The 26,223-nt window shown below is 55.8% G+C and overlaps 2 protein-coding genes across 11 annotated transcripts; one reads left to right on the top strand and one right to left on the bottom strand.

The window, feature by feature from the left end:
- Positions 1-262: 262 nt before the first annotated feature.
- On the bottom strand, positions 263-26,189 carry LARGE2 (LARGE xylosyl- and glucuronyltransferase 2). 10 transcript variants are annotated; one of them, XM_051791626.1, is made up of 16 exons: positions 26,108-26,189; positions 20,421-20,579; positions 8,288-8,461; positions 7,749-8,005; positions 7,272-7,354; positions 6,883-7,010; positions 6,277-6,444; positions 6,017-6,121; positions 5,637-5,749; positions 5,405-5,530; positions 5,108-5,263; positions 4,829-5,037; positions 4,283-4,561; positions 3,778-3,924; positions 3,413-3,608; positions 263-3,300 (listed from the first exon to the last, which is right to left on the bottom strand). In XM_051791626.1, exons 3-16 carry the CDS (start codon positions 8,385-8,387, stop codon positions 3,103-3,105), a joined length of 2,265 nt encoding a protein of 754 aa, XP_051647586.1. In that variant the 5' UTR covers positions 8,388-8,461; positions 20,421-20,579; positions 26,108-26,189; the 3' UTR covers positions 263-3,102. The 10 variants fall into 10 exon arrangements, with proteins under 10 accessions (XP_051647586.1, XP_051647589.1, XP_051647588.1 ...); XM_051791629.1 differs by lacking the exon at positions 26,108-26,189 and adding an exon at positions 26,037-26,080; XM_051791628.1 differs by lacking the exon at positions 26,108-26,189 and adding an exon at positions 25,648-25,738.
- LOC127472856 (uncharacterized) lies at positions 25,005-26,139 on the top strand. The gene is made up of 2 exons (XM_051791698.1): positions 25,005-25,487; positions 25,662-26,139. Exons 1-2 carry the CDS (start codon positions 25,228-25,230, stop codon positions 26,137-26,139), a joined length of 738 nt encoding a protein of 245 aa, XP_051647658.1. The 5' UTR covers positions 25,005-25,227.
- Positions 26,190-26,223: the final 34 nt, after the last annotated feature.

Raw genomic sequence — 26,223 nt, 5'->3', positions numbered from 1 at the left:
CTGGTGTAAAATGCCCTTTCTGACTGGTACTGCTCTGTTGTCACAGAATCACACCATGAGAACACCGACTTGTGAGCTGGTTTGGGTTTTTTAAATATCTCTATTTTTTTTAGCCTGATGCTCATAGTGATCTGCAGTCTCTGCTGCCTTCAAGTTCCTTGTGGTTTCAGTTTTGGTACAAATGTGTTTAGATTTTAGCAAATTAAAGTTGGGGGGAGGGGATACAGAGCATCTGATCAATTTGTATTTATTTATTTTAACATTTTACTAAATAAAACACAGTAAAATCTCTTGTCTCCTTAGCTGTATGTACCAGGTGGGGACAGCGGGTCCCACAGGCACAGGGCATGGTGTAGTGCCCATAGCAAATCCCCAGCCCCAAGAGGGGCTTCTGAGCATGGCTCTGTGTGGCAACTGTGGCACGCTCCGCTTTCTTGGCAAGGAGAAGGACACTGTGTTAGGAGAAATGAATTTTAGGTCCAAAAGGGGCTGCGCTCAGTTCAGATAATTTCACGGTTCTGACTCAGTGGGTGCCTCCCAGCTGATGCTGCCCGGCAGAGGGCACATGGAGACCAACTTGAGCTGGGGTTACTTCCAAATACCTCTACCCTCTTAGGCACATTTTGGGCTGACTGTATAGATTAATTTTCAGATGGTCCTTCCCAACCTATTCATTCACTCAAATCTTCATTCGCGAAGCCTAGCGATGAGTGAATGAATAGGTTGGGAAGGATTATCTGAAAATTATGGTGTTCAGCCCTCCTACAGTGCCACCTTCCAAAATAACCGTGGAGTCGGCATTTTTGTTGCCTCACAGCCATCAAAGAATTGCCTGGAAGAGGCCTGCTCCATCCCGGCACTGTTCCACCGTGTCTGTAGCAGCATCTAGCTGTGATCAACCCTCTTGTTGATTAGTGCAGCAGCAGCACGGTATGGGTGAGCTTTGGTTATATTAAACAAAAGCTGCCTGCTAGGGACTCGTGGGGTGGAGCTGTGCATGGCTTCACCGTGATGAGCAATGTCTTCCCAGCCCTTTCCCAAGTAAAGCCTCAACACCTGCTCCTGGCAAACCATCCTCATCTTCCCCCCTGCAGATGCAAGGCTGGTGGCTCATGGGGCCCAAAAGCCAGCTTTTATTCCCAACACTCTTATAAAGCCAAGGCTGTTCAGCAGAGAGCCTCACCCGGTCCCACTGCCTGCATTGTGGCCAGAGTTGGGTGCCTGTCCTCCCTCCTCTGGGTGAGGAAAGGTCCTGCAGATCCTGGCAGAGCATCCAGCTCAGCATGCTGCTCTCGGGGATGAGCTGGAGCACCACCAGATGAAACTACATCCCTTCTACCTGGGGGTGTTTAAACTGACTACATGCCTAAACCGTGAAGCCCCATGATCCAGTTCAGGGGTGCTGGCTGTGCAGGCAGGCTGCCTGGGCCCTGCTGCAGTGCTGGGAACCATCAGACTTGAGCCTAACAACCCTTTCAGAGCTGGCAGGGGACCGGTGCACCTGCCACTTGGTGACACTGGCATTTCTTTTGCCTGCTGCTGCTCCTTGTTCCTTAACCTTCCCACTGTGCCAGTCCAACAGGAAAACATGCCAGGCAGAGCAAGCCCAGTGATGCTTTTCCACAGCCAAGGCTCAGGCTACTCCTCCATTACACTCTTCCTGCTGTCTTCCCTCCAAGGGAAAAAATTAATAACCAGGCAGTTCTAACAAGAATGTGAAAAAGAATAAAAAAGCTTTAATTTAAAAATTAAATTAAAACGAGGAAAAAAGCAAGAGGCGCTTGTGCCCTTTCCATACCCCGTGCTTTGTATGGCTCCTCTTAGTCACTCCCACCATGGACGGAAATCCTCACCCCTGCACAGAGCTAGCTCTAGCTCTTGCAGCCCAGAGCAAAGCTAAGGAGAGAACAGCAGAGGCTGCAGCAGCAACTGGCCTGGAGAGCCTCCAGGGCCATCAGCAAAATCATCTTGGAGGAAAAAAGGATTAAAAAGAAGAACCCCAGACACCCTAATTACTGAATTCTTATGAGAAAAGTATTAAATAATTTAAACAGCGTGAGGAAAGCAATGCATCCTCTGTGCTCCAGTGTGTGATAGTGGTAGAACAGTGTCTGGTCAAGCTGCTCCTGGCACAGGGTTCTTGCCACAGTGCTCAGCTACGGTCTTGTCCAGTGTCAGTCGCATCCCTGATTGTTGATGGCAATGACTGTGCTGCCGGGAGCTGGGGAGGAGCAGGGTGGTCCCTGCCAGAAACTTCTCTCAGCATGCACTGGCCCATGAAGCTGCTGTTTTGCTCCTGGCCATGGTTTGCAGCCCAGCCCTGTGGGGCACTGCCAACACAACACAGGTCTGTTACCACCACGGCTGCTCCCAGACTGGAGGTGCAGGTCTATTCTGGGAGTTCATTCTGGGGACAGCAGACAGCCTGTCCTGCTCTGGGAGCTCATCCTGCTCTGGGTGACTCCAGCACCACCAGTGCAGGGCCAACTCCACTGGAGACTGCATCCATATGGATCGGGAGTAATAATACTTCTCTGCTGTTAACCAGCCAGCCTTGATCTGGGCTTGAACCAGGTCTCCAACAACTCCTGGTACTCCCTGGCTGGAGCTCCCAAGGTGCTTGGAGGCTTCCTCTGAGCCTGCTCCACAAAGGGATGTTCTACAACCTCATCTCTCGCTCACCAAAGCCCCAGAGGAGTATGCAAGGACTGGAACTGAGACCACTGAGCAAGGGCAGAGCAGGGTATGGCACAGCTCCCAGGCCTCTGGAGGAGCCAGGCCTCAAGGTCAAGTGAGCTAGTGAAAACTAAGGAACCCACATCTACTAAAAGAGAGGAGGGAGGAGAGCTGACTCCCTGGCCCCTGGCATAAGGAGGTTCCCCTGTAACTCAGGAAGGCTGTGGTAGCTTGACCTCCAGGCACTACCTGTTCTTGCAGCTGATATCTTCCACCTTATCTGTGGGTATCCCTTTGGTGGGCTGGAGAGGCTGTGCTGCCAACTCCGTTCCCTCAAGCTGGGCTGCGGTGGTGGGCAGGGGCAGGAGGGAGGCCCTGCACCCTCCCAGTGTGCTGCTTGTACCCCGCACCCACTGTCCCCAGGTGTCACAGGCTTCTCTCGGCGGTGAGGTATTTGAGCGCAGCAGCCCCATATCGCCGTGACAGGTCCTGGTGGAACTCCTCCCGCAGCGTTTGGAGGCAGCCCCGGTATCCTGCATTCAGGCGAAACTTGGAAATGTCGAAGCTGGGGGCATGGGGCATGTGGATCATGAAGGCATTGGGCAGGACCAGCAGCTCATACTCCTGAGAGGGGACAGAGCAACAGCATCAGCTTGGTGGTACCAACATGTCACTGCCTGGCCAAGAGCCCCCACACCCAGTGCCTCTGTGGCGCCAGGAGCAGCCCCTCACCCACCTGCGCATCCAGCTCCATGATGTGGGATACTTTGTTCCAGCCGAAGCCCACGAACCTCTGGTCATACCTGGGGCAATCTCGCCTCACTACAACGTAAGGCTCGAAGTCTGGCTGCCACACCACACGGTACGGCACAGTGGCCGTCCGCCACTTGGCATAGTCTGTTGGGGCGTGGCCTTTTGGCCACACATGGTACCTGCGGGGAGAGATGGAAACGAGACACTGGGCAAAGCTGGCAGCTCCCTGAGACAGGAGGAGGATGCAGGGGGTCCTCTGAGACAGGGGGTGCACAGTCCCAAGGCACAAGGGTACAGAACTGGCTTCTGCCAGCCCCCCTTGGATAGTGGAGCAGTTCCAGTCCCTACCTGAAGGTGTAGAGGGAGCCCATGTCCAGCATGGAGAGCAGCTCTGCTTTGGATTTGGGGAAGGTCAGGCGGTAGTGCAGGGTCTCAAACGCCGGCACAATGAGAGCTGCCTTCCTCTGGGGCAGCTCCAGCTGCTGGATGGAGTTCCTATGGTGATAGGAAGGGTATGAGGTCTCCCTGGCTGCAAGCCATGGCCACGGCCCCACTTCTTCAGCCCCTCCAGCCTGCATACCACTCCAGAAGGATATTAATATCTGGACAATTTGCAGTGGTACCATGCAGAGGTAGGAGGAATGGGGCAATGCTCACAGCCACAGCCCCTTCCTCATCGACTGGGTGGATCCTTGTTCCTCTGACAAAAGCAAGGGCAGGATCCTGAGGCTGAACACAAAGGGAACAGCTCCCAGGCCTGCTGTTGAGGACTGCTGCCTAGGGCTTTTCCTGAAAACTCTGGTGTCTGGGGAGCCCTGCAGGTTGAGCTAGAGTGGGCTGGAGAAAGCCTTACCTGAGGTAATCGTAGAGGCCATACATAGGCAGGAAGTCAATGTCCGTCAGAAAGACGTATGGCGTCTGCGTGTTGGCCAAGGCCACGTTTCGCAGGAGGTTGATGGGGTAGAACTGCCCCTCCTTGTAGACAATGTGGTAGGCGACATTGCGGCGGGCGCTCAGCACCTCCGAGGCCTGGGCGTAGCGCAGGAACTGCTGAGCCTCAGCATCTGACATGTACAGTGCCAGGCTGATGGGGCCCGCCCAGTGTTTGCAGATGGCCTCCAGCATCTGTAACCTGGGAAGCAGAGGGCAGTGCATGAGCAGCAGACCTGCTCTGTGGCAGCTTCGCCAAACCCAGAACGGGGCACCTGCCAGAGAGCTGCATGCCAGTCGAGCCCAGTTCAGGAGGAACTGATGCTCCCAGCTTGGAGTGCTGTTCTTCACTGCAAAATGCTGGTGTGAGGATAATGAGATGAGAATCCCTTGTAGCTCCAAAGCTGTGGAGCCTCAATGGAGGAGTGGAGGTGGGATCCACCCTCCCACTGGTCCTACCAGGAAGTACCTGTCCATGGAGAGCTGGGCCACGAGGGTGACATCGGTAGGGTTGGGAAATGCCAAGAACTCGTACTGCAGGAAGAACAGGTGGATGCGGTGCTGCGTGAGGTGCTGCTGGCGGAAATCATAGCAGGGATCATCCTCATCCAACTCCTCCAGTGCCTGCTGTAGCTGCAACACCATGAAGGTGAAAGAGAGCAAGAGCCCCAGAGGGAGCTGGGGAGGCTGTGTGTGGTCTCTGCCCACCCCATGCTCTGGGGCTGGGGGCAGTCACAATCACCCTCACCTGGTCCCTGGGTGGGCTGGGAAGATTGGCACAGCCAAAAAGCTCCCTGCGCAGCAGGTTCCCATCATACTCCAGGAAGGTCAGGTAGAGGTTACGGAAGAACTCCACATGCTTGTTCTTCACCCGCAGCTTCTTGGGTGAGTTCCAGTGGATCACCTGGGCAGTAGTGTGTCACCCCGTGGAAGGGAAGCCAGCAGCACCCAGTGCTCCCCAAGCCCTCAGACCCCATGCTGACTCCCATGGACCTCCAGTGTCCTTCAGGCCCTTTACAGTTTCAAAGGCAGCAAACCCACCCACCTTGAGATCTGAAAGCTCAGTGTAGCACTGCTCCGAGCGGGTGTGATCTGAGAGCTGCACATTCCAGAAGCAGGGAAGCCGGTACACCAGGGATGGGTTCTGCTTGATCACCGCATTAAAGATGTCCTAGGAGAGAGAAAGGTAAGTGCACAAGTGGAAGAGGAAGACCCCCCATGCCAGCAGTGCTGTGGGAATGCAGAAGGGCTGACCACCCCAGAGGAGGGACCATTACCTGATCGGCCAGCGAGGTGGAGAGCATGCTCATGAGCTCCCGCTCTGCCGTCAGCCGCCACATCTGCTCCCAGCCCAGGTGACGCAGACGGTCCAGCAGGAGCAGGATCACCCCTGAGTGCCAGAGAAGAGGGCACTGGGTCACTGAGGGACCACCCAGCCATTACAGAGCTGGAGCACAGCAGCCTGCATTCCTTCATCCTCTGGGATATACCGCTTCTCTGCACCCACCCACACTACCCTGGGATGCTGTAACAGCCCCTTCATTCCCATCAGACCCTCCTGCTTCACCTCAGCCTTTCCCAGCCTCCCTGTGCTGAGTGTTGCCTCAGCTGGATGTGCCATGAGGCTGCAGGGCCCACCCTGGCAGCCCACACTCACCTGTGTTGAAGCCACGTCCCAGGGCCGGCCATGGTTTGTGGTTTTTCCACAGATTGCCCAAATACCAGTCACTTTGGTTCTCCACCAGCCCAATCACCTGCTTTTCTGAGGAAACAGAGGGCCATGGATGCAGCTCATCTTGTTATTGGTTCAGAGGGCCCAAGCAAACACACTGCACTGGTTCTGTGGCAGGTGGGGACTGCCACCCTGAGCCCAGCACCCAGGCCCCTGCCAGGGCCCCAGAGGCACCCTGTCCTCACCAGAAAACTTCCCAAAGACAGCCCAGAGCTCGGCAATGTCAGTAGCAAAGGTGATGTCAGTGTCCAAGACGATGACCTTGGAAAGGTTGGAGGGCAGCGCCTTGGTAAGCGTCAGCTTCATCAGCCCATAGATGCCAGAGTAGTGCTTGTTGGGGATCCACGACACCTCTGGCTGCAAGGCAACACAGCTCAGGGCTGAGCACAGCCAAGCCCTTCCCCTGCCTGGGCAGGACAGCTCTGTGTGCCCAGTACCCCGTGCAGAGGAGGCCAGCAACAGAAGGGCATTACATTGCTGTGGAGCCAGCCAAGCCTGGGGCATTCCCTTCAGCCACCAGAATGCCCACCTGGACCCCAGTGTTTCAGTGCTCAGTGGGGAACTCAGCTCTGCCACAGAGGCAGTGCTACCCCAAGGGGCCTCCTCACCCCTCCAGTACCAGCCCTGTGCCCCTTTCTCAGCTGCACCAGCAACAAGCCCAGAAAGGGGAGGGGGTGAGCGAGGGACCAGCAAGAAAAAGTTAATGAACCTCCATCTACTCTCCCCTCTTTGTTACTCCCCTCAACCCTCTGAACACTGGCTTGGGACAGGGCAAAGAGAAGGGCAAGAACCTGCCTTCAAGTCATCGGCATTGTAGAAGCTGACGTGTACAGAAGGCACCATCCAGGACTGGAAGAGTGTCTGGAGGATCTGGTGGGCCACAGAGTCCGTGATGAAGTGAAAGTGGAGGGGGTTCTTCCTGCCAAGGATAAAAGCACCACAGTGGGATGAGTCCCCATCACTCCCATCCCTCCCAAGGGACAGACATCAGCTGGAGGGGGGCAAATGGAGAAAAATCAGCCCTCTGGGAGAAACAAATCCCTCTCTGTCCCTCTAAGCAGTGGCACAGGGGCTAGAGAGGAGCCCTAGCCCCTCTCCCGCAGCATTGCCCCCTGCAGCCTGCAGTAGCTCATCTGGGAACCCCAAATAGTGGGCCTCTGGCACAGCACTTCCCCATTACCTGTGGAAGAGGATGGATTTGACCAGGGTGACCACGTCCCGGCTCGCGTTGTGCCCAGCACACACAATCGCAACATGCAGGAGCTGCCCAGAGACAAATGGTACCTTTTTGAGACTGGACACTCCCTCCTTTCAGGGACTGTCAGCCCCTCCCTGGGACCACACCACAGGGAGAGACTCCATAACCCAGCACATCCCCTATGGAAGGAGCCCCAGAGAGAGGCAGGAGTTCCCCAGTTCAGAAACAGGGACCAAGAGTCTGGCTGCCACTCTGCCTGTCTGCCCTCCCTCTTTGGAGAAGGAAGATGCCCTCACCCATGGACTGTGGCTCACTGAGCACCATGGAGAGCCAGGATGAGGCCCCAGCATGGCCAGAGCATAGGGAGAGCAGTGCCAGGTGGGCTGCACATACATCCATGCTCCACCAGGGTCCCAGCCTCCCATCCCACAATATCACCATGCCAGTGCCATCACCCACCTCACATTTGTGCACTGTCTGCTGCTTGGGGCAGGCTGTATGATTGCTCCTCTCACCCCTGGGGAAATCTCCATCCTCGGCAGAGGGTCCCCACTGTGGGCTGCCATCGCTGCCCTCCATCTGAGCCTGGCTGAGCTGCAGGCGGAGCTGCTGATTCTCCTCCTCCACCCTGCGCACTCGTGAGGCCAGAGCCTCCCGTTCCACATCCCGGCTTGGCTGCTCGCCCAGGCAGGGTGGCAGCAGGAGGAAGCGGCCATCTGTGGAAGAGACACAGGTTATGTGACGGGCATGGCAAGGCCAGGAGGGCCCAGTGTGGATGACACCAGCTGAGAGCTCCCAGCACACATCACAAGTGCCCAGCCAACATCACAGCTCTGCTTCCCTGATCCCTACAGATGTCCCTGGAGATGCCCCCAGGTCAGGTAGACCTGCAGTGACTTGCAGGCCCACAGAGCACCCACCCTAAGGCCTCATCCCCTGCTGCCCACCTCCTGTTGCACTTTCCCTTGATCCAAGGAGGAAGAGAAGGACCCACTCACATTCAAGGCTGCCCACAAAGAGGTAGAGCCAGGAGAGGAGGATGGCCAGGGTCACTGTGGCGAGCAGCAGCTTCAGCTTCGTGCGCCAGGAGCGCAACATGGTGTGTCAGCAGGACACAGGTGGCAAGGATCAGGTGGGCAACCCGAGCCTGGCTGGCCCCAGCATCCTAGAGCCTGAGGGGCAGGGAAGCAGAGAGAGGTGTCACCAGCAGCCTGCAACCAGGTGTCTCGACATTCCCCCAGCAGGACATCCCCCATTGCCTGCTCCCTCCAGGACAGCACCTGGACAAGTGCAGCGGCAAGACAGGTGCCCGTCAACACTCCAGACACAGCTTCTCCCAGCTGGCACCTTCCTGCCCTGTGCTGGGGCATTTGCCCCCCCAGGACTTGTCCTGCCACCCTACCAGGGGAGATCTCAAACATGGAGGGGGGTGGGGGTAGGAAGGAGGTCTCCAAGCCATTTCAGCCCAGCTGTGTGCCTTGCTCCCTGCCATCTCACAGGCCAAGGCTCCCAAGGGAGGGGAGAAGCAATGCTGCGAGGCCTCCCCGAGCCGGGCGGTTCACGGAGCCTGCCCGTGGGAGGGAGCGCAGTCCCTCCCCCGCCGCCCGGGCAGGCCGAGGGCCTGGGGCTGCTCCGGGCAGACGGCCTCAAGGACGCGGCGCGGGGCCGGTCGGGGCCCGGGGAACTCCCGCACCCAACACCGCCGCCCACTTCGGTGGCAAAGCCCGAAACGCTTCGGTGAAACTCGTTCCCCGGCCCCGTTGGGGCACGGGGCGGCCGGAGCAGCCCCCTCGCCCTGCCGGCGGGACGCTCCTCCGCGGGCTGAGCCCCGCTCGTGGCTCGGGACCGGCGGAGAGCCCTGCCCCGAGACCCTCGGAGCCAGGTACTCGGGCCGGCAGAGACCCCAGGGGCAGGGCCACCCACCTCCCCCCGCAGCCTGGCCTCGCTCTGCCCCCCTGCCCGCAGCTCCATAACGAGACCCTGCCCTCGGCGCAGCAACATCTGGAGGCTCAACAAAAGCTGCTGTCGGGATGAATAGGCCGGATTAGGGTCTGCTCCCCCTGCACACACCCCCGCTGAAGTCCATTGATGTGCAGATGCCCCTGGGGCCTCGGGGCCTCGAGCAGGCGGCTTGGGAGAGCACACACACACACACACACACCCTCCCCGGGGCCCCTGGGGCCGGGGTGCAAGCGCCTGCTCACTGCGGGAATCGCAGCTGAGGGCGGATGGATGGTTCCATCCACCTTCAGCGAGGAATACTCAGGCACCGCAAGGGCTGGGGCATGGCCAGCCCGAGGGAGCATGGCCATGCTAGCCCACTGGGGATGCTGCTGTGTCCACATGGCAGTAGGCATGGCACCCGAGGGCTGCACTCCTTTTCCTGGCAGAGAAGGGGTCCTGCTGGCACCACAGCTCCCTGTAAGCCAGGCCCGGCATTGACCTCCTTTTCTGCTCTATAGAGCAAGCCAAGCATGTGCATGGTGGGGAAAGGGGAGCTCAGACATGGAGCCCACCATGCCCAGGCACCCCTTATCCCTGCCACAGCCATGGGCCATGCTGGACATGGCAAGGTCTTCATGTGCTGCTGTCAGCCTGCCTCCCATCCCTCATGCCAAGCTCCACACAAAGTTTGGGGGATGCCCAGGCCAGGCAGGAGGGGCAGGGGAGCAGTGAGGAAAGACCAGGGAGGTCAGTCAGCACCCAGCAGTCTGGGAAGCTGAGGGACAGGGAAGCAACTTCAGCACAAACGAAGGATAGAGAAGGTGGTGGCACACGGCAGAGCCTGTCCTGCTCCTGCTTGCCCCCATGGCCCCTCATTGCAGGAATTGTACTCTGTCCCCCACGTGTGCACACTACCAGAACAGCAATTTTGGGAGCCAGGATGGGACCTGCAGCAAGCCAGCTTCCAAAACCTCTCCTAGAAGCACCCAAGGATTCCATCCATACCCCCCTCATAGCACACCCATCCCTCCTGCCACCCCTTGTCCCGCTCCTCACCTGGACGTTCGCCTTCCCCTCAGGCGGCGATTTCCTTACCTGCCTCTCCCCTTGCCTCCCTCCTCGGCGCCTCCCCAGCCGGCTGGCAGCCCACTGCTGCTACTCCCTCCCGGGGCTGCTGTTCCCCGTCCTCCCTTTACTCCTCCCTTCCAGATCTGACACTTCCCCCCCTCCTCCCCGCTCTCAAACCCAAGCTCCCCCCGCACACCCTGCAGGCCCCCCTTCCAGAGGAAGAAAGAACAAACAAAACAAGAGATTAAATTCGCTTTCTACTCAAGAGCCCCCAGTGCCACAGGCACAGAGTTGCTCAAGGAGTTGCTCAAACTAAATTAGGAGGAATCCATTCTCCTTCCATCCCCCTGCCTGCTCCCAGGTCTCAAATACCCTCCCTCCTTTACTGAGATAAGGCAATGTTCAGGATTATCTACCCCCCTACCCACCACCCACCTCCTTTTCTGGGGCAGGTGCAGGAGGCTTTGTCCCATCATGGAGAGATTTCAGGTGGCTCAGGACGGCAGCAGAGCCCACCCTGTCTCCCCATGGCTAGCCAAGAGAGGCTGAATGGCCAGCCCAGGACACAAGTATGGCGAGGGTGGGGTGCAGACCTTCTGCTACCCAGAGCGAAGAGATATTGGCCACCGTTTGAGCACCTGCCCCTTACCTGAGAGGGTTCAAGCCCCACCGTAGATTTGAAAAGGAAAGAACTATCCCCCTGATGTCTCGGACTTGCCCCAGTCACCGGGAGCGAGCAGGACGGCGGCAGGAGGCCGGGGCTGGGAATGCGAACTATGCGGAGACAGGCTCTACCTGCAGCTTCCCCGCGCCCGGCCCCGAAGCTGAGGAAAGGCGGCAGCCCCTGCCTGGGGCTGGAGCGGAAGGAGAAGCCCCTGCCGGTGGTGTCCAGTGCCGCGTGTGCCTAGAAGCGGCCGGGTGTGCTGGGAGGAAGCCACCACCGGCAGCAGCCAGAGGGGCTGGGTTGCAGACCGCCTGCACGGCGCTCCTGATGAAATGTAAATTGCCCCCCCGCCCCACAGCCTCGAGCGAGCCGCGGCGGGCCCCGGCCTGCCTGCGCAGCCACAGCAGCACCTGCAGAGGCACAGGCAGGGGCCGAGCCCCGGGGCAGGGGCAGGCCGGGTGTGCGCCCAGGCAGCCCCCAAATCCCTGCCCTGGGAGGCACGTTTACCTCCCGCTCGGGCAGCTCCCGCTTGCCTCTGCAGAGTCCCGGTTACAACAGGGACTAGCTCCTCAGCAGCGCCCTTCTGCCCTGCCCGGCCCCGGCAGGGAGAGGAAACTCGCGGGCGGCCCTGCTGCTCCTCTGAGCCAGCAGCTCCCCAGGGCAGGAACCCTTCCCTTTGCTGCCCCACCTGGCCCGGGGCACATGGAGCTCAGCCCCCGGGGCCGCCCTGCCCCCGTCCCATCCATCATGTAACTAGTGCTTCAGCTGAGACAGTGGCCACGGAGGGCTTCCCCATGCTCTGGGAGAGGAAACTGCCTCCTGCGTCGGCTGACCACCGCGGCCTCTCCACAGCTTTTCCTGTTCTCCATAACTTGCTTGCTCCCAGCACCAGACCCAGTGCGGTGAGACCCAGCCAGGCCCTCGCCAGCCAGGGCAGGAACAGGTAGGCTGTTGGGGAGCACAGACACGGCAGGGGAAGTTTTAGTATGTTCACGGGGGTGGGGAGGAGATCGCAAGCCAGAAGGCAGCTGCACAGTCTCTCCTCCTCCGTGAAACGTTAAAGGCACAGCAAGTGGAGGGCAAGGCTGGAAGGAGTTTCTAGGCAAGGGGCACAGTAGGTACCAGCAGCTGTGGCACAGCATGCAAGCCTCCTGGCTCTACCCCTCCCTACAGTCATGGCACTGAGCCTCTCTGCCCTCCCTCCTCAGTCTCCTTGCTCATGCCAGACAAGTGCAGCCAGCAGTAAGACGAGAGGTTTCCCAATACTGCCGGTTTTAAACCCCAGCACGTGGGTGCTGGGCAGAAGTGCTGTTCGCAGCAGGTTATCCTCCCTCCCCCACATTCTTCCCAGCTTCTGCTTCAGCAGTGATCAGGGGACAAGGCAAATGGGACAGAGAGAGGCACTTGAGTCTCCTTTCTTGCTGGAAGAAGCTGACAGCAAATGCCAGGTATAGGCAGGCAGGACCCAGGTCTTGTCTAATGCCTGGACACCCTGCCTCCAGTGACAAGAGGACGATGGCCAGGGGACAGGGAATATCATGCCAGCAGAGCTGGGCAGCTGCACAAACACCAGTGCATGCTCACACCAACTTCTGAGCTGTGGGCAGGAGCCCAAGGCTTGCTTCCTGCTGGCCACCCCTCCGTGCACAAGCAGCCTTCACTCCTGGGACAGTGCTCTCACCTTGCTTGCCCCAGGCTCCCCCTAAGAGCTGCCCATGTGCTGGCACCCCACTCCTCCAAGATACTCTCTTTGTAGGACTATGGCTCAGCCTGGTTGGCCTTCACTCTTTATGGTTCAGTGAGTGTCAGGTGAGCTGTTAATGTTTAGGGACAGCTGGCAGTGGGAACTTCAGCATCACATCAGCATGTTTCCTCCAGCCCTGCAAGCACAGAGGAGAGCAGCCCTGTTTTCCCATAGCACCAGTTGGCAGCAAGGCCCATGGCAGGGTGGGCGTCTTAACCTGTTGTCTCTTCTAGAGCTAATGTGCACCTGCAGAAGGATGCTGAGGCACAGCTAGACTGCAGGTCCCAGGGCAGTGGCCCAGAGGGGCACAGGGACAGCTCCAGGCTTGCTGTCCCTCTACTGCCTCCCCTCCAGGCATTGCAAGTCAAGAGGTGGCCTGGCTGTTCCCCATAAAGAGCTGCAGGACAGCCAGCAGAGGAGTGACTTCATGGAGCCATGCTGCCTGTTGTCTTACCTAGCTGTAGGCAACAGAAACTGCAAATCCTTCTCCCCTGTCTCATTTTTGGAACAGCAACAGTTTAGCTGACCTGCTTAGACTCCCTCAGCAGGAGCCCAACACGGCAGCTTCCTGGGCTTGCAAAAGATGAGGAAGGGCCTGAAAGCTGTGGCAAGTGATTCAAAGCCAGACTGGCAACTTGCCTTGAACATGAGACTGGCACCACACTTTGATGAGAGGCAACTGGGGATGATATCTTTTGCTCTTACAAAGAGATGGGAGGGGACAGGCTGGTTCCTTGTTCAGCAGGTCACCTTTAAAGGATGTACTGCAGCATCCATCTGAGAAAGTGCCTTATGATTCAGGGTCATCTCCCTGTCCCCCTCCCCATGGCTAAAATGCTGCCACTCGAGGGGGGCTGTGCCAGCCAGCAGATACCACACAAGCAGTGCAGAGCAGGGTAGCTGCAGGAATTTACAGAGGCGGAATGGAATTTGGCCAGAAGAACAGGATTAAAACCCCATGCTCTGGATTACCACACCGTCCCTCCCTCCCCAGTCTTATGACAAGCAAAACTTAATCGAGAATTTCACCTTCATATTTCCCTGCAAAGAGCAACCTGTGGCAAAACAGCCACCACATTCCAGATGTCGGATCAAGCAGCACCTGCAAAGTTGGATACTAACATGTGAGCTCTAAAAGAAGGAAGCATCCTCATTTCCCCACTGTCCCCAACACCACCAAACTGCAGAGATAATCCTAGAAAGGATAAGATCCTCCTGGGGCAACACGCAGCTGCACCTCAGTTACAGCTCATTCTCAAACTCTGCTCAGGCCTGTAAGATTATCACACACACAGTCCTGCCACTTCAAGTTCAGTTTTGACCTTCTGCAAAGGTCATACTGAAAAGTATAAAGCTTCTCCTTCTCTGGCAGAAGCATAGCACTTGGGGAAGAGGAGCAAACAGTCTCTGAAGGGTGCTGAAGTTCTGAGCTTGGCTGAAGTAGGGACTTCCATCACCACACTGTTTCCCTGTTTCCAGAGGAAATAGGCAAGTTCAGGCTGGGTCTGCCACAGGAACACCGTTCTGCTTACCTCTGCATGTCTGAACCCCAGGAATGCATCAGGGAGCAACTCCTCTTAGCAAGGACTCTGACCACGAGGCCCTGCTAGACATAGTCTGCTTTTGCAAAGCGACACTGCATCCAGTCTCCCTGTCCACAACCAGGCACTGCATTCAGCTGCTTGGCAGAGCCCCAGCAAGAGAGAGCTGTGCAGGGCACATGTGAGGAGTCCAGTGCCACAGCAGAGTGTGCAAGTGTTGCGTAGGAGGCTTAAGCCTACCAGACATCCCACAAAGCTTACAAGCTGGGCAGCTGCATTTTGCCACAACTCTCAGGCAAAGCAAGAGGGGGCCACCCAGCTAGCAACAGAGTCCCCAAGTGCTCTCACTCCTGTTAGGCCCAAGAAGAAGTTGGAAGAATCCAGCTGGCAATAGCCCTCAACCATGTCTGTGGGGGCAGTAGGGCAGCAGAAAGCAGGGTGTTGGTTTTAACTCCTCTGCATGTGCTGCATCCCTCACTGCAGCAGGAAAACAGCAGGATAGACCCTGAAAGCTTCTGTGTGAGCCAAGCTACAGCATATTTGCTATATTTGTTCAGGACACCCACTCAGACATGCCAACACTACCAGCTGGGTTTCACTCCAGGCTAGAACTAAGGATCACCTCCCAGGGACCAAATCACACCTTGACAGCAGGAAGCCCCTCACCCAAGGGCTGTCCAACCCTTCGCCTGGACACGGCTCTGGAGCAGCCCGCATTCCCCCAGCTCTCTGCTATCCCTGTGACCACAGTGCCAGGCTCAGGGTGAGCGAGCACTGTGCATGTCCATACTGGTCATGGGTTTCCCACTTCAGCCTATTTCCTGCACAGCCTGGTGGCGTAACCAGAGCTGCTCCAGCCTGGCACCTGGAGGTGACTCCTGCACCTCTTCCCCCCATGAGCCTCTGCCAATTTGCTGCAGAGACCCCCAAGAAACTCAAAGAGGAGGTAAGTGTTCAACACACTGCTTCCAGCTTTACCTTCCTGCACTACAAGTTGTTTGATGCCAAGAGGATACTCGGCAGGTGAAGTATCAACACCAACTGACCTTTTTCTGGGCCTGATGAAGCACAAGCCTAACTGACAACAGCTGCTCTGACACTGGCACAGAGTCTACAGAGTCCTGGATCAAATCTCATCCACACGCCTCCCTAGCCAGCACAGCCTGGCATAGGAGGGACCAGGCCTGGGCACTGTGCAGCAACATTACTCAGGGTAGGAGGACCTCAACTGCCTCTTGAAACAGGAGCAGCGTTGGGGTTGATCTCCAGTTCCCTTTCCCTCTTCTGGGATTAGGTTTCTACTATCTGCATTTTTGCTGATGTCTGTACTGCAGCTAATGGCCAGCTCTGGATGCATTAGTTCACCATGTCCTGGTCTCCGGATGTGCTCTGGGCATCAATACCTGTTTCACCCCTGCCATTTCCTGATGCTTTCACTACTGTGGTCTTGTGGCAGACAGCAGTTCCTGGGGTCAGAGCCAAAGAGGATCAGCAGCTATGAGCTCCAGCTTTTATCTAAGTCAGCAAGCCCTCCACCAACTCCAGCTCTGCCATCAGCACAGCTGGAACACCCAGCATGCATCATGCCCATATAGCAAGGGGTGGGAATTTCATCCTGTGAAGTACTGACACCTCAAGTTTCCAGCTAGCAGAGTCCATGTGCATGGACTAACAAAAGATTCCACCCCCATGCCCCAAATCTCCCTTTTTCCTTGAAATGCTCTTGAGCAACCTGCACCAGGGGCTGCCCACTGGTGGGATAGGGGAGACCATATCCCACCACATCTGGCCAAACCTACCCCCCTACACATGCTTGTGGAGTCTCCATCATCTCATGCAAAACTAATTAGGTTAATTACAGCAAAAAAGAAGACAAAGGGACTCCAACAACCTCAGATCAGACTTTTCTCTGCCTGGAAAAGTTCACAAGCAGTATGACACTGTCCTCCCTGCCACCTCTGAGAAGGTGCCAGGGGCATGGCTGTGAGCCAGGCCCTCAGGTGCCTGCCATGCATTGTCGCCAGCAGAGCTGGGTAGGTGTTTTCAGCTGAATAGTTATTGATTGAAAACTGCAGTTTCCAGACAGCTCAGACCTATTTCCTCTTTCAATACAAGTTTTAGACAAGAACAAAATGCTTTGTTTTCCAAGCAAAAAGTCTCATTTTGCATTGTTTTGTTTGTAATTGAGCAGTGTTACATTTAAAAGAAAAGATAAAGGGTCTCTCAAATTCGTCTGTTGTGGTTTTTTTCCATCCAGCTTTTCATTTTGGGCACTAAATCAAGCAGTTAGTTATTTGTTCAGCTCTGCTCTCCAAACAAGCTGAAATCATCACGAGCCAAAGCCGGAGCAGCTCTGCCCAAGCAGCAGTGCTGAGGAGGTGTTGATGTTTTTTGTGCTGCAGGCTCCTTTCAGGCCTTAACTCGAGCTCCCTTGGGACTAGCAGGCACTCACCTGGGAGGAGGAGAGCAGGGTCCTCAGGTGCCCCACTGAAAGGGCATTCACCTGCCCCACTGAGCAGTGGTTCAGGACACACAAGGTCACCACCCCTGCTTGAAGGACATGCTAGAAGCAGGGCTTCCCATGCCAACTGCCCTCCACAGTGCAAGCACAGAGTCATAGACTATCTTGAGCTGGAAGGGACCCACAAGACTCATCGAGTCCAACTCCTGGCCCTGCATAGAACAACCACAAAAATCACACCATGTAACAGAGTATCATCCAAACACTTGAACTCAGCCAGACTGGGTGCTGTGACCACTTTCCTAATGAGCCTGTTCCAGTGCTCAACCACTCTGTGGGTGAAGAACTTTTTCCTAATATCCAACCTAATCCTCTGCTCACACGCTTCATTGCACCATGGTCCCTCGCTATTCCTGCTGGTTCTTGTGACTAGAGCAACTGTTCCAAATGCCATCTCTTGGAATGCCAAACTGTAGTCTGGCAGCCAGGAACACACACAAGGCACCTGACAAGAAAAGGCAATTCCTTCACTTCCTCTGCAAATCCCTTTTTCCTTCCAGAAAAGCAGCTGTGCCAAAGGGGAGGATGCTGCTCACAGAGAGCCACAGCTCATGGATGCAGCCTGGTGCCTCTTCCACCAGACACTGGCCCAAACTGGGAACTGTGCTTAAGCAGCCTATCTTCCTTGTCCAGAGCTATTCCTGGCATCAGTGCCCTCAGTGCCCAAGCAAGGCTGAAAGCAGAACTCATCCACACAGGAATGGAACAACTGCACTATAAATAGCAAACCAGGATGGCTCAGGATAGGTTCTAAAAATCCCAAGCAGCAATACTGCCATCCACCCAGGGTGCCCTGGACACTTTGTAAGACCTGAGGCGATTCCTGAGCTACAGAGAGGCTTACACATTGCAACAGTGTAGAGAAAAAGCTGCTGTTCAGGCTAAGACAGCAAACTTATATACAAAAAAGCATATGGGGCATTTTGCATTTCGGAAATGAAGTAGTGACTGATGGGGGCAAAAAAAGGACAGGAAGTGGATCCCAAAGGGGAAGCAGTTCCTAAAGCCAGGCAGTGGAAAGGAGAACACCCCCAAGACCCAAACTCCTTACTAACCATTCCCAGCACTCCTCCTCCTGCTTCTCTTTGTGTTCCCATTCCTGGGGCTTCTCGCACTGCTGAACTAAACCCTGAACTTGCACACCAAAGGACAAAGGCAGGGAAGAAACAGCATACCTCAACTCAACCAAGCAGCAGATGAGGGGCTCAGGACAGAAGTTCACGTCTCCTACAATCCACAGCCATCTCTGTGCAGCACCCAGCCTTCACCAGGAGTCAGACAAAGGCATAAGAGCTCAGCCCATCCTGTCACCATCAGGGTCAAGTTTCCCTCCTACTTCTAGGAAGAGTCTTATCCTTTCCACCACACTTGTCCTCACTACTCCTTCTTCCCTGCTGGTGGCTCCATCCAGATTCACAAATACTCCACCTTTCCCTTCTCAGTGACAGCATGTCTTTTCAAGGGATTTCAGCCTCCACAGATGAGGATAGGACCAGCCTCATGCAGCACTGCCAGGCACCAGCCTCCCACTCTCAGCAGGGAGCCCTGCTCTTCCAGCAGTGCTGCAGCATGGCTCACTTGGGCATACACTGGGAATAAGAGCACAGAAAAGACTGTTGGGAAATTGGGAGAGGAGTGTATGCACAGGGAAGGCACAGACCTGAACCAGATCATCCAGTATATAATCACAAATGCACGCAGGAAAGCAGTTGCTTCCTCTGACAGAAAGGTTGTTTTTGTTAGAACAGGAAGACAGCACTCAAAAAAACCCCAAACAAAACCACCAAATCCCTGCTTTATTGCTCCTAGAACACCAAAATCAGACAGAGCATAAGAAGCAAAGACACCCAGTGCTGACTACAAACCCACCTTGAGAGTTTTGGAGGCCCACAGCTCATTTTGCTTCCCCCCATGACTCTCCTCTCACCCCTCACCCTTCCTCCTCTGCACAGCAAGCAAGGAGTGGTAAAGGTCTCAAGTTTAGCCAAGTTTCCACTCAGGGAACAGAAGCTTGATAACAGACTGGACAGGATGTGAGCACCCATTGAGGAAAAGGATTAGTAACCCCCTAATCTGCACATTTTGGAGTCTAAGTACTTTACTCTGCTCTTTAGTTAAACCACGGAGTGCAAAGATTGCCAGAAGTTGGAGAACACGGAGGAAGAAGGAAAGGAAACAGGCTGTGGCTTAAAGGCTGTTCCTTGTGGCTTAATTGCAAAAAGGGGGGCATCACTAGTAGGGATGTATTTTACCTTAAGTGCTTTATACCAGAGCTGTTGAGCATCCTGTTGCCTTCCCTGATCCAATCTATGGGAGGGTTGAGGTCAGAATGAAGGGGAAACTGTGCAATGGCCTGGGGATGACAAAGGATAGAACAAGGGGATCCATCAGACTGGACAAAGCTTTACCTGTGGCAGCTTTGTCTGGCTGGCCACAACTCCTTCCTGAGTTCCCTGCCTCCTGGGAAACAATACAAGCACCAGAGCACCTTTGTCTCCACTTCACAGACCTGTCTGCACAAAAGGGCCTTGTTCCAGCACTTATCTGGCTCCAAGGTAGGGAGGGGCCGGTGCCTCACTGCCCTGGCACCCAGGCAGGATGTTCAGCTCCATGCCAGGCTCCTTTGGATCTGCCTGGCAGGGGAAAGTTTCCTGACACAGGTAAAGAGGGAAACCTTTTACCACAGTCCATGACAAACAAACCAGTTCAAATAATGGCCCGTTTCCCTCAACTGCGCTCAGGTCCACTGTGCCCATGCCGAAAGCAGGTAGCATGCCTGAGCCTCTGGAAACTACCTGAGCAGTGAGGACAGGAACCTCACAGCACAGGGAGAAAGGCAGCTGGTGCCATATCTGGAAACGGGAGTGCCAGGGAATGGCCTTGCCTCCCAGAATGCTCTGCCCCACCAGACAAAGGCAGGGGGGTGCATGTGTGCAGGGGCAGCCTGTCACTCCTCCATCCCTCTCCTCCCTCACTGCTATTCTTTGGAATTCCCCTCTTCTGTTTGCTTTGTTTCAGACCTCAATGAACAGGAAGAAAAGGGAAGGAGCCTTGACAAATCCGATCAAGGCACAGACATGCTGAGGCTCCCTCCTGCTGGCATGCCAAACCCTGCACTAATGAGGGGTAGGGGAGAGAGAGATGGCCACTGAAAACAGTGGCCTCACAGAAACACTTGAGGTAAAGGACAGAGGGAAAAGAAGCTGCTAGGACAGCTGCTGACAGCACAAGCTCCCAGCATTCAGAATGGGGGTCTTCCCATTTTTCCTGGCCCAGGGAGCTTTATCCAGCTCCTCAGTCCAGGTCCCAGTGACCTACTACCCACTACACTAGAAACAAGCAATAAAACATAGTAATGCCTGGGGAGAAGGATCCAGACATGCACACTGAAGTGAACAGCCATAGAGATGGGATCACACTTTATTCCAAGGATTCATGTGGCAAATCTGGTCCTTCCCTCCAGAGAACTGGGCTATGGGGGGCTTACAAGTGCCAGTGCTTGTGTCTCCAGGACCTCCCCACTGGTCCCAAATACCCACAGACTCAGGCCCTTCTGCCATACACTTATCCTGTTTACCCATTTAGAAGCACTAAAACAGAAAGGGAGCACCAAATGTAAATGATCTGTTTAACACATATGGTAACTAACCTTTGAAAGCTGCCAATGTTGGAGGAGTAGCTGGGAACAACTGGAGAAGTTGGCAGGCCCTGGTGGTGGCTGTGGGACTCCCTTTAACCAAGGATTCACAGTTTGAAGGGCAGATAAGACATCTCAGCTGTACTTGAGGGGTTTGGAGCTTGCTGTCACCTGAAACCCAAAAGACAGTCACGTGAAGAGCCACTGCATAAGAGAGCTCTGGGGACAGGTCCCTGCACAGCCAAGAGTGTCACAGATCAATGGCACTCAACACCTTGGTCCTGTCCCCTTCGTCCAGCCTGTCACAAAGCACAGCTCAGTGTCACCCAAGGCTACCCAGACAGCCCATGAGAGAATGACTATTTGAGCACTGCATGTTCCTAGTGGCAGATCACTGCACTGTCCCGTAGCACGTTCCCCACCCACGCAAGGAGGACTGTACACGTGTCCTTAGAATTGCTGGCAAAGCCACAGCCACTGTATTGCATCACAACACATGAGTCTTCACACCAGCTCTTCAGCAGGATGAGGAGCTGGGGGAGGGATGCAAGTTCCCTGGCCCCCTCCCAAACATGATAGCAGTAGCAAGTGTCTACCTTGTGAGGCAATGAAGGGATTAACTATCACATCCAGTAACCCGAGCCCCCGTGACATATCCTGGACAGCCCCATAATGGGAGTTAAGAAGGTCTTTCTAAATAGATGCACACAGGGAAAGAAGAGGGGTAAAGTCAGAAGGGAGAGAAAGCAGGCAAAAACCACCACACAACCTGCACTGCAGAAAGCAGAGAGGTTTGCACATGTTAGTCCTCCTCAGGAAATCCTCTTCCTCTGTTGGGATCTTGCTCCAGCTCCCACAGAGCTGGGCACACACTCTTCACAACTGCAGGCTGAAATGGATAAGCCCTTCTCCCAGGAGGCTACAAAGATTATCGTCTTGTTATCAGGAGAAAGCCCAAACCAGAAGCACAGTCACACCAATATGCTGAGGCAAAAGAATTAGAGAAGAATTGGGAGTTTTGATTTAAAGCCCCTCTATCCACACATCATTGCTCCAAGATGCAGCAGGAGCAGGACCTTAAAAGCAGATAAAAACCTACCAAAAGCATCTAACTGCTCTGTCTCACCTGTTTTAAAACCCCAAACAGAGAAACAAGTGTGTACTGTGCTGTACTGTTGCACCCCTCCAGGCAAAGCAAAACCCAGGCCAGCCTGGCACAGGACAATATGACACAAGGGAGGCAACACTGATCCCTACAAGAGCTGGAAATAAAAAAATCACAACAGCTGCTACCTGAACAGCAAAATCCAGCAACTCCAACAATGAAGTACAGCACCACAGCAAAACCCTCCTTCAGCAACAAAGCCTGACACTATTTTTGCTTTGCGAGTCTCCCTCAGATTCTGGCTACAAGGTGGCAGCCAGTGAGAGGACACATACAGATCCTATGCGCGTGTCAGTAAACAGACATCCATCAGGAGATGGATGTCTAAATATGTCATCTCCACTCTACCTGTCCTGATCTGTCAGCTCCTGCCTCAGACCAGGTCTAAGAGTGGAACCTCAAAGATGGATACTTCTGGAGCAGGGGGAACAGGATATGAATCAGGATGCCAAACCCTCCTGGCACACATCCCTTTTGCAGGCAAAACGCTCTCCCTTGTGCTACCAGAGCTTTGCATTTCCAGGGAGCACTTCAGCAGGTAAGTGCCAAGTCCCTGGCACCCACATGGGACAGGAAACAGAAGCTGCCTGCAATACCACCGAGTAGTTTCAATAGCAAAGGGCTGGAAAAGCAAAGGCCCCTTCAGCAGAGCTAATACTGAGTGGGAGTGCCAGGCACATGCCTGCCACACACAGTAGTGCTGCCCACTGGGATCCACCACAGCATGACCACCAGCACCACTGGGACAGCAAAGTTCCTGTTCTCACATGGCAGGAGCCTCACCTCCAGGGTAGAGCCCACATCACACAGGTGAAACTCAGCCACCAGCAGTTATTTACACAACACTGTGCACAGGACAGTGTGCACTGTGCAAGACCTGGAGACTGGTGGGACTGATTTCTAGGTGTGCTGCCTTGTCCAGGTGGGGTCAGGGGAGCTAGAGTAAAGCTGGGGAAAGGCAGTTGCCTCCCATCCTCCAAAAAGCAGTTGCAGTGTCCTCTCCCTCAGAGCCCAGCTGTATCTGTATCTCCCTTGGAGTGTTTCCATCAACTCAGGCCACCAGAGAACTGCGTGTCCAAAAGTTTTTTCCAGCTGCATCACATGGTTATTAAAAGACATGGCCTCTCCTTCTCAGTCTTTGGCACAGGCAGATTTGAGTATAACAGGAGAGACTGCACATTGCTAATGAATCAGGGAAGAGTGTTATCCAAGTAACAATCCAGGGCTCTAAATGGCTTTCTGGAAAAGGCATCTGGAGGCAGGAGGCAGTCACCATCTCACAGTAGGGCTCTGCACACATTGCCAGACATGTTGTTCCTCCTGGGAAGCCAAAAAGAGTCTCTCCAGAGATGTCAAGTCTGAGCTAAGCTGGGAAGGGCAGGAGTACACTGACAAAGATCAGCAACAAAATGCCTCCAAGTCAAAACATACATAAAAGGCCCCTTAAGCTTGTTTGACCTGGGTTTCTCTTCCCCTCAGACTACTACTTCAAGTAATAGACCTGTCACCAACAGTTCAGGAACTCAAGGATTATATCCTCAAGTTCATCCCCTGCCAGCTGCTGACTTTCCAGACCCCAGGAGGGGTGTCTGAGATCAGAGGTACAAGCTGCTCAGACTCTTATGCTTCATTGCCTTTGTCTTCTCATTTGGACAGAGCTTTGGAGCTCTCCTGAAAGGTGTTGGCCTCCAGTGGGATACTGTGAGTGAATCAGGCCTTCCATTCTAAGCAGGGCTCATGTGACAGGGACTAAAATACTTCCTGACATCTCAGTCTACAGGTTATTTGGAGCAAGTAATAATTTATCCCTAGCTATCCCAAAGTATGTGCTGAGCTCATCCAGAAGCAAAGAAAATACACGGCCAGACCATGGAGTGGGAGCTGAGAAGGGCAGGAAGGGATGTCCCAAGGAGACGGGGCCAGAAAGGCCACCTCAAGCTTCATGAGAACTGCTCCCTTCCAACCACATTCGGAAAGATCCACATCCCTGAGCTCATACTGCCAGGCTCCTTCCCTCCTGACAGTGGAAGGACAGCAGGAAAACACGGCTGGGGAGAATATCCTCTTCCCACCCCAACTACTAATCTCCCAAGACAAAGCCAAGCATCATTATACCGAGTCTATTCTCCCACATCCTGCTCCCCAGCTCTAACGCTGGCAGGTGCTGTGTGAAAACGTCCTCACCCACCCCAGCACCCTAAAGACATGTTTTGAGCAAGGCTTATGTAGGATGAACTGCCTTAGACCCATGGCAGTGCTTTGCCTGGAGTCTGGCTTCCCAGAAATGGTGTGGTCTTGTGGATCTGAGCAAAGAGTGAGACTCTGGCAGCCAAGCAAGCTGGACTTCAGCACTGTACCCACAGATGGGCTGGCAGAACGTTTGCTTTTTTTTTTGGTTTACTTCTTTTCCTACCATTAGTGCTGAGCTTGCACCCCTCATCATCAGAGCATTGGAACTATTTGGCCTCAGTTATAGCCAGTGGATTTCCAGTAAGCACAAGTCCTCAGCACCCAGACTAACAGTAAGCACTAAGGAAAGAGCTGCTCAATGATCAGTCCAGGCACAGTCAAGAGAGAAACTAGCCACTCAACCCAGCCTTTCACCTTCTACCCACCCCCCCACCATGGGCACTGTAAGCCAAGGCAATTTAAGTCCTGCCCAGTCTCATGGGCTTGCTGCTGCTCTGAGAAGCCACCCCTCCTACAGTGCTTCCTTGCAGGCTATTTACCATAAAAAAGCAGTATGATGCTATTCAAACTGTCCTCCAAAATCATGCACTGTAGGAAGGAGATGAACCAAAGGGGACATGACAGTGGGTGGGAGGTGGGGAGAAGAAGTGGCTGTCAAAATGCTGCTTGCTCAGAGATAGAATCACACTATCTGTGCTGTTCAGAGTAGCCCAAGGACTTTGTGCATCAAGCTCACCTCTGGCTGAAGACAAGGTGTCTTTGGCAGTCTCCTAGGCAGCCGGTTCTCAGATTGCTGTCTGGCAGAGCTAGAGCTTCTCCTTGAAGGAGAGCAGCTCTGTCAGTCTGCACTGGATATTCCCCTAGAGTCACCAGCAGCACACACCTACCCTCAGTAAGCTCTGCTTCAGACCTCTGTCAAAGGCTTTGGGTGCTATCTCACCCACCTTTGTCTTACACTAGCAGCTCAGCCACCGTGAAAGGCAGAGAAGCTCACAGGTAGCACCGCAGGTAAATGGAAAGTTGGGTCTAATCCATGTGATTCTGACTAAAAAGGTTTATTTAGCGCCAGACTGCTTGCCAGCAGTATCTCGTGCCCTTTTTGAACTCAGCCTGCTGGAAAACAAACCCGCAGGGGAAGAGGAAAGAGAGATCAGGAAGGATAAAGTGCCTGCCCATGCAACGGTAATTCCCGCCGAGGAAGCCGCAGGCACACACTGTGCCCATTGTGCAGAGGTAACCGGACAGGAGGAAGGAGGGGCAGCTCGGCCCAGCTCTGTGCGCACCCGGGAGCCCTGCGAGAGGCCAAGAAGCGCCTCCTGGCCCATGGGCACCGCCGCCGATCTTTGCCCCGGTCGGCGTGCGGGGCTAGGCCCAGCTGCGGGCGGGGGCCGCGGGGCGGGCAGGGGCTGCAGCCTGGGCTGAGCGGGAAGACGCTCCCGGAGGAGCGGGGGGCAGAGCTGGAGCATGGCACGGAGGGAGGGCGAGAAGCCACGGTACCGGGCACAGGCTGGAGCCCCCTTCTGCAACAGGCTGCAGCCGGGCGGGCCCCGCGCCTCCTCCCGTCTGCGAAAGGGGGTCGGAGCTGGTGCGGCAAACACTGAGCGCGGCGGGGCCGTACGAGTCCCGGGTGGGCTCCGGGAGAGCCGCCACTGCACGGCCCGACCCCGGTCCTTCTGCTCCCTCCTTCGGTCCCCCCGGCCCCAGATGGGGATAGACATTGCCAGGTACAGACAAGAGGATGGCAGCCCCCTTTCCCGAAGCCCCCCGACCTTTCCCAGCCTCTGGGGCAGCGCCTCCCCCTGCCCCGCACCCAGCGGGTGGGCACGGGCCGCTCAGCCCCCCGAGCGGAGAGGGGCTGCCCCTGCCCGGTCGGTCACACCTCACCCTTCCCCACGCAGAGCCCTCGCCAGGTGCCGGGCGACGGCTCTCCACTGCCGGGTAAGCAGCGACCCGGGCACGCCCGCGGGTGCCCACCGGAGCCCCGCCCCACAGCACGCCCCCGGGACAGGGGCTGCCGTACGCCGCTCCCCGAAGAGTGGCGGTGGGGCAGGCGCCGCTCCCGGTGCCCGCGCTCGCTCCCCAGCGCCACCGGCAACTTTTTGGGGGTGCCGCAGCCAGCCCCGGCAGCTCCCCCGAGCAGCCCCCGGCAGCCCGCACCCTGCCACCCCGGCCCGTCGGACCCACGCGTGGGCAGACCCCGTCCCCGCCGCGGCACTCAAGGAACGTGTCCCTCCCGGGGACCCCCCAAGCCCGCTCGTACCCCGGCTCCTCACCCTGCGGCAACCGCGTCCCCCGCTCGGGACAACCCCTCACAACCTTCCCCCGCGGCCCCAGCCCGCCGTACCTGCCTGGCTACCGCCGCCGCCGCTCCTTTAAACCCCCGCCCCGCCGCCCATCGTCCGCTCGGCGCTCGGCCCGGCTCGGCTGGCCGGGGCGGGGCGCGGCGGGGGCGGCCCCGGA

The sequence above is a fragment of the Manacus candei genome, unplaced genomic scaffold (genome assembly GCF_025592945.1).
Source record: "Manacus candei isolate 608988 ecotype Guabito, Panama unplaced genomic scaffold, ASM2559294v1 h1tg000033l, whole genome shotgun sequence".
Taxonomy (NCBI): Eukaryota; Metazoa; Chordata; class Aves; order Passeriformes; family Pipridae; genus Manacus; species Manacus candei.
The sequence above is the reverse complement of the archived record's forward strand: the minus strand, read 5'-3'. Positions and strand labels throughout refer to the sequence as shown.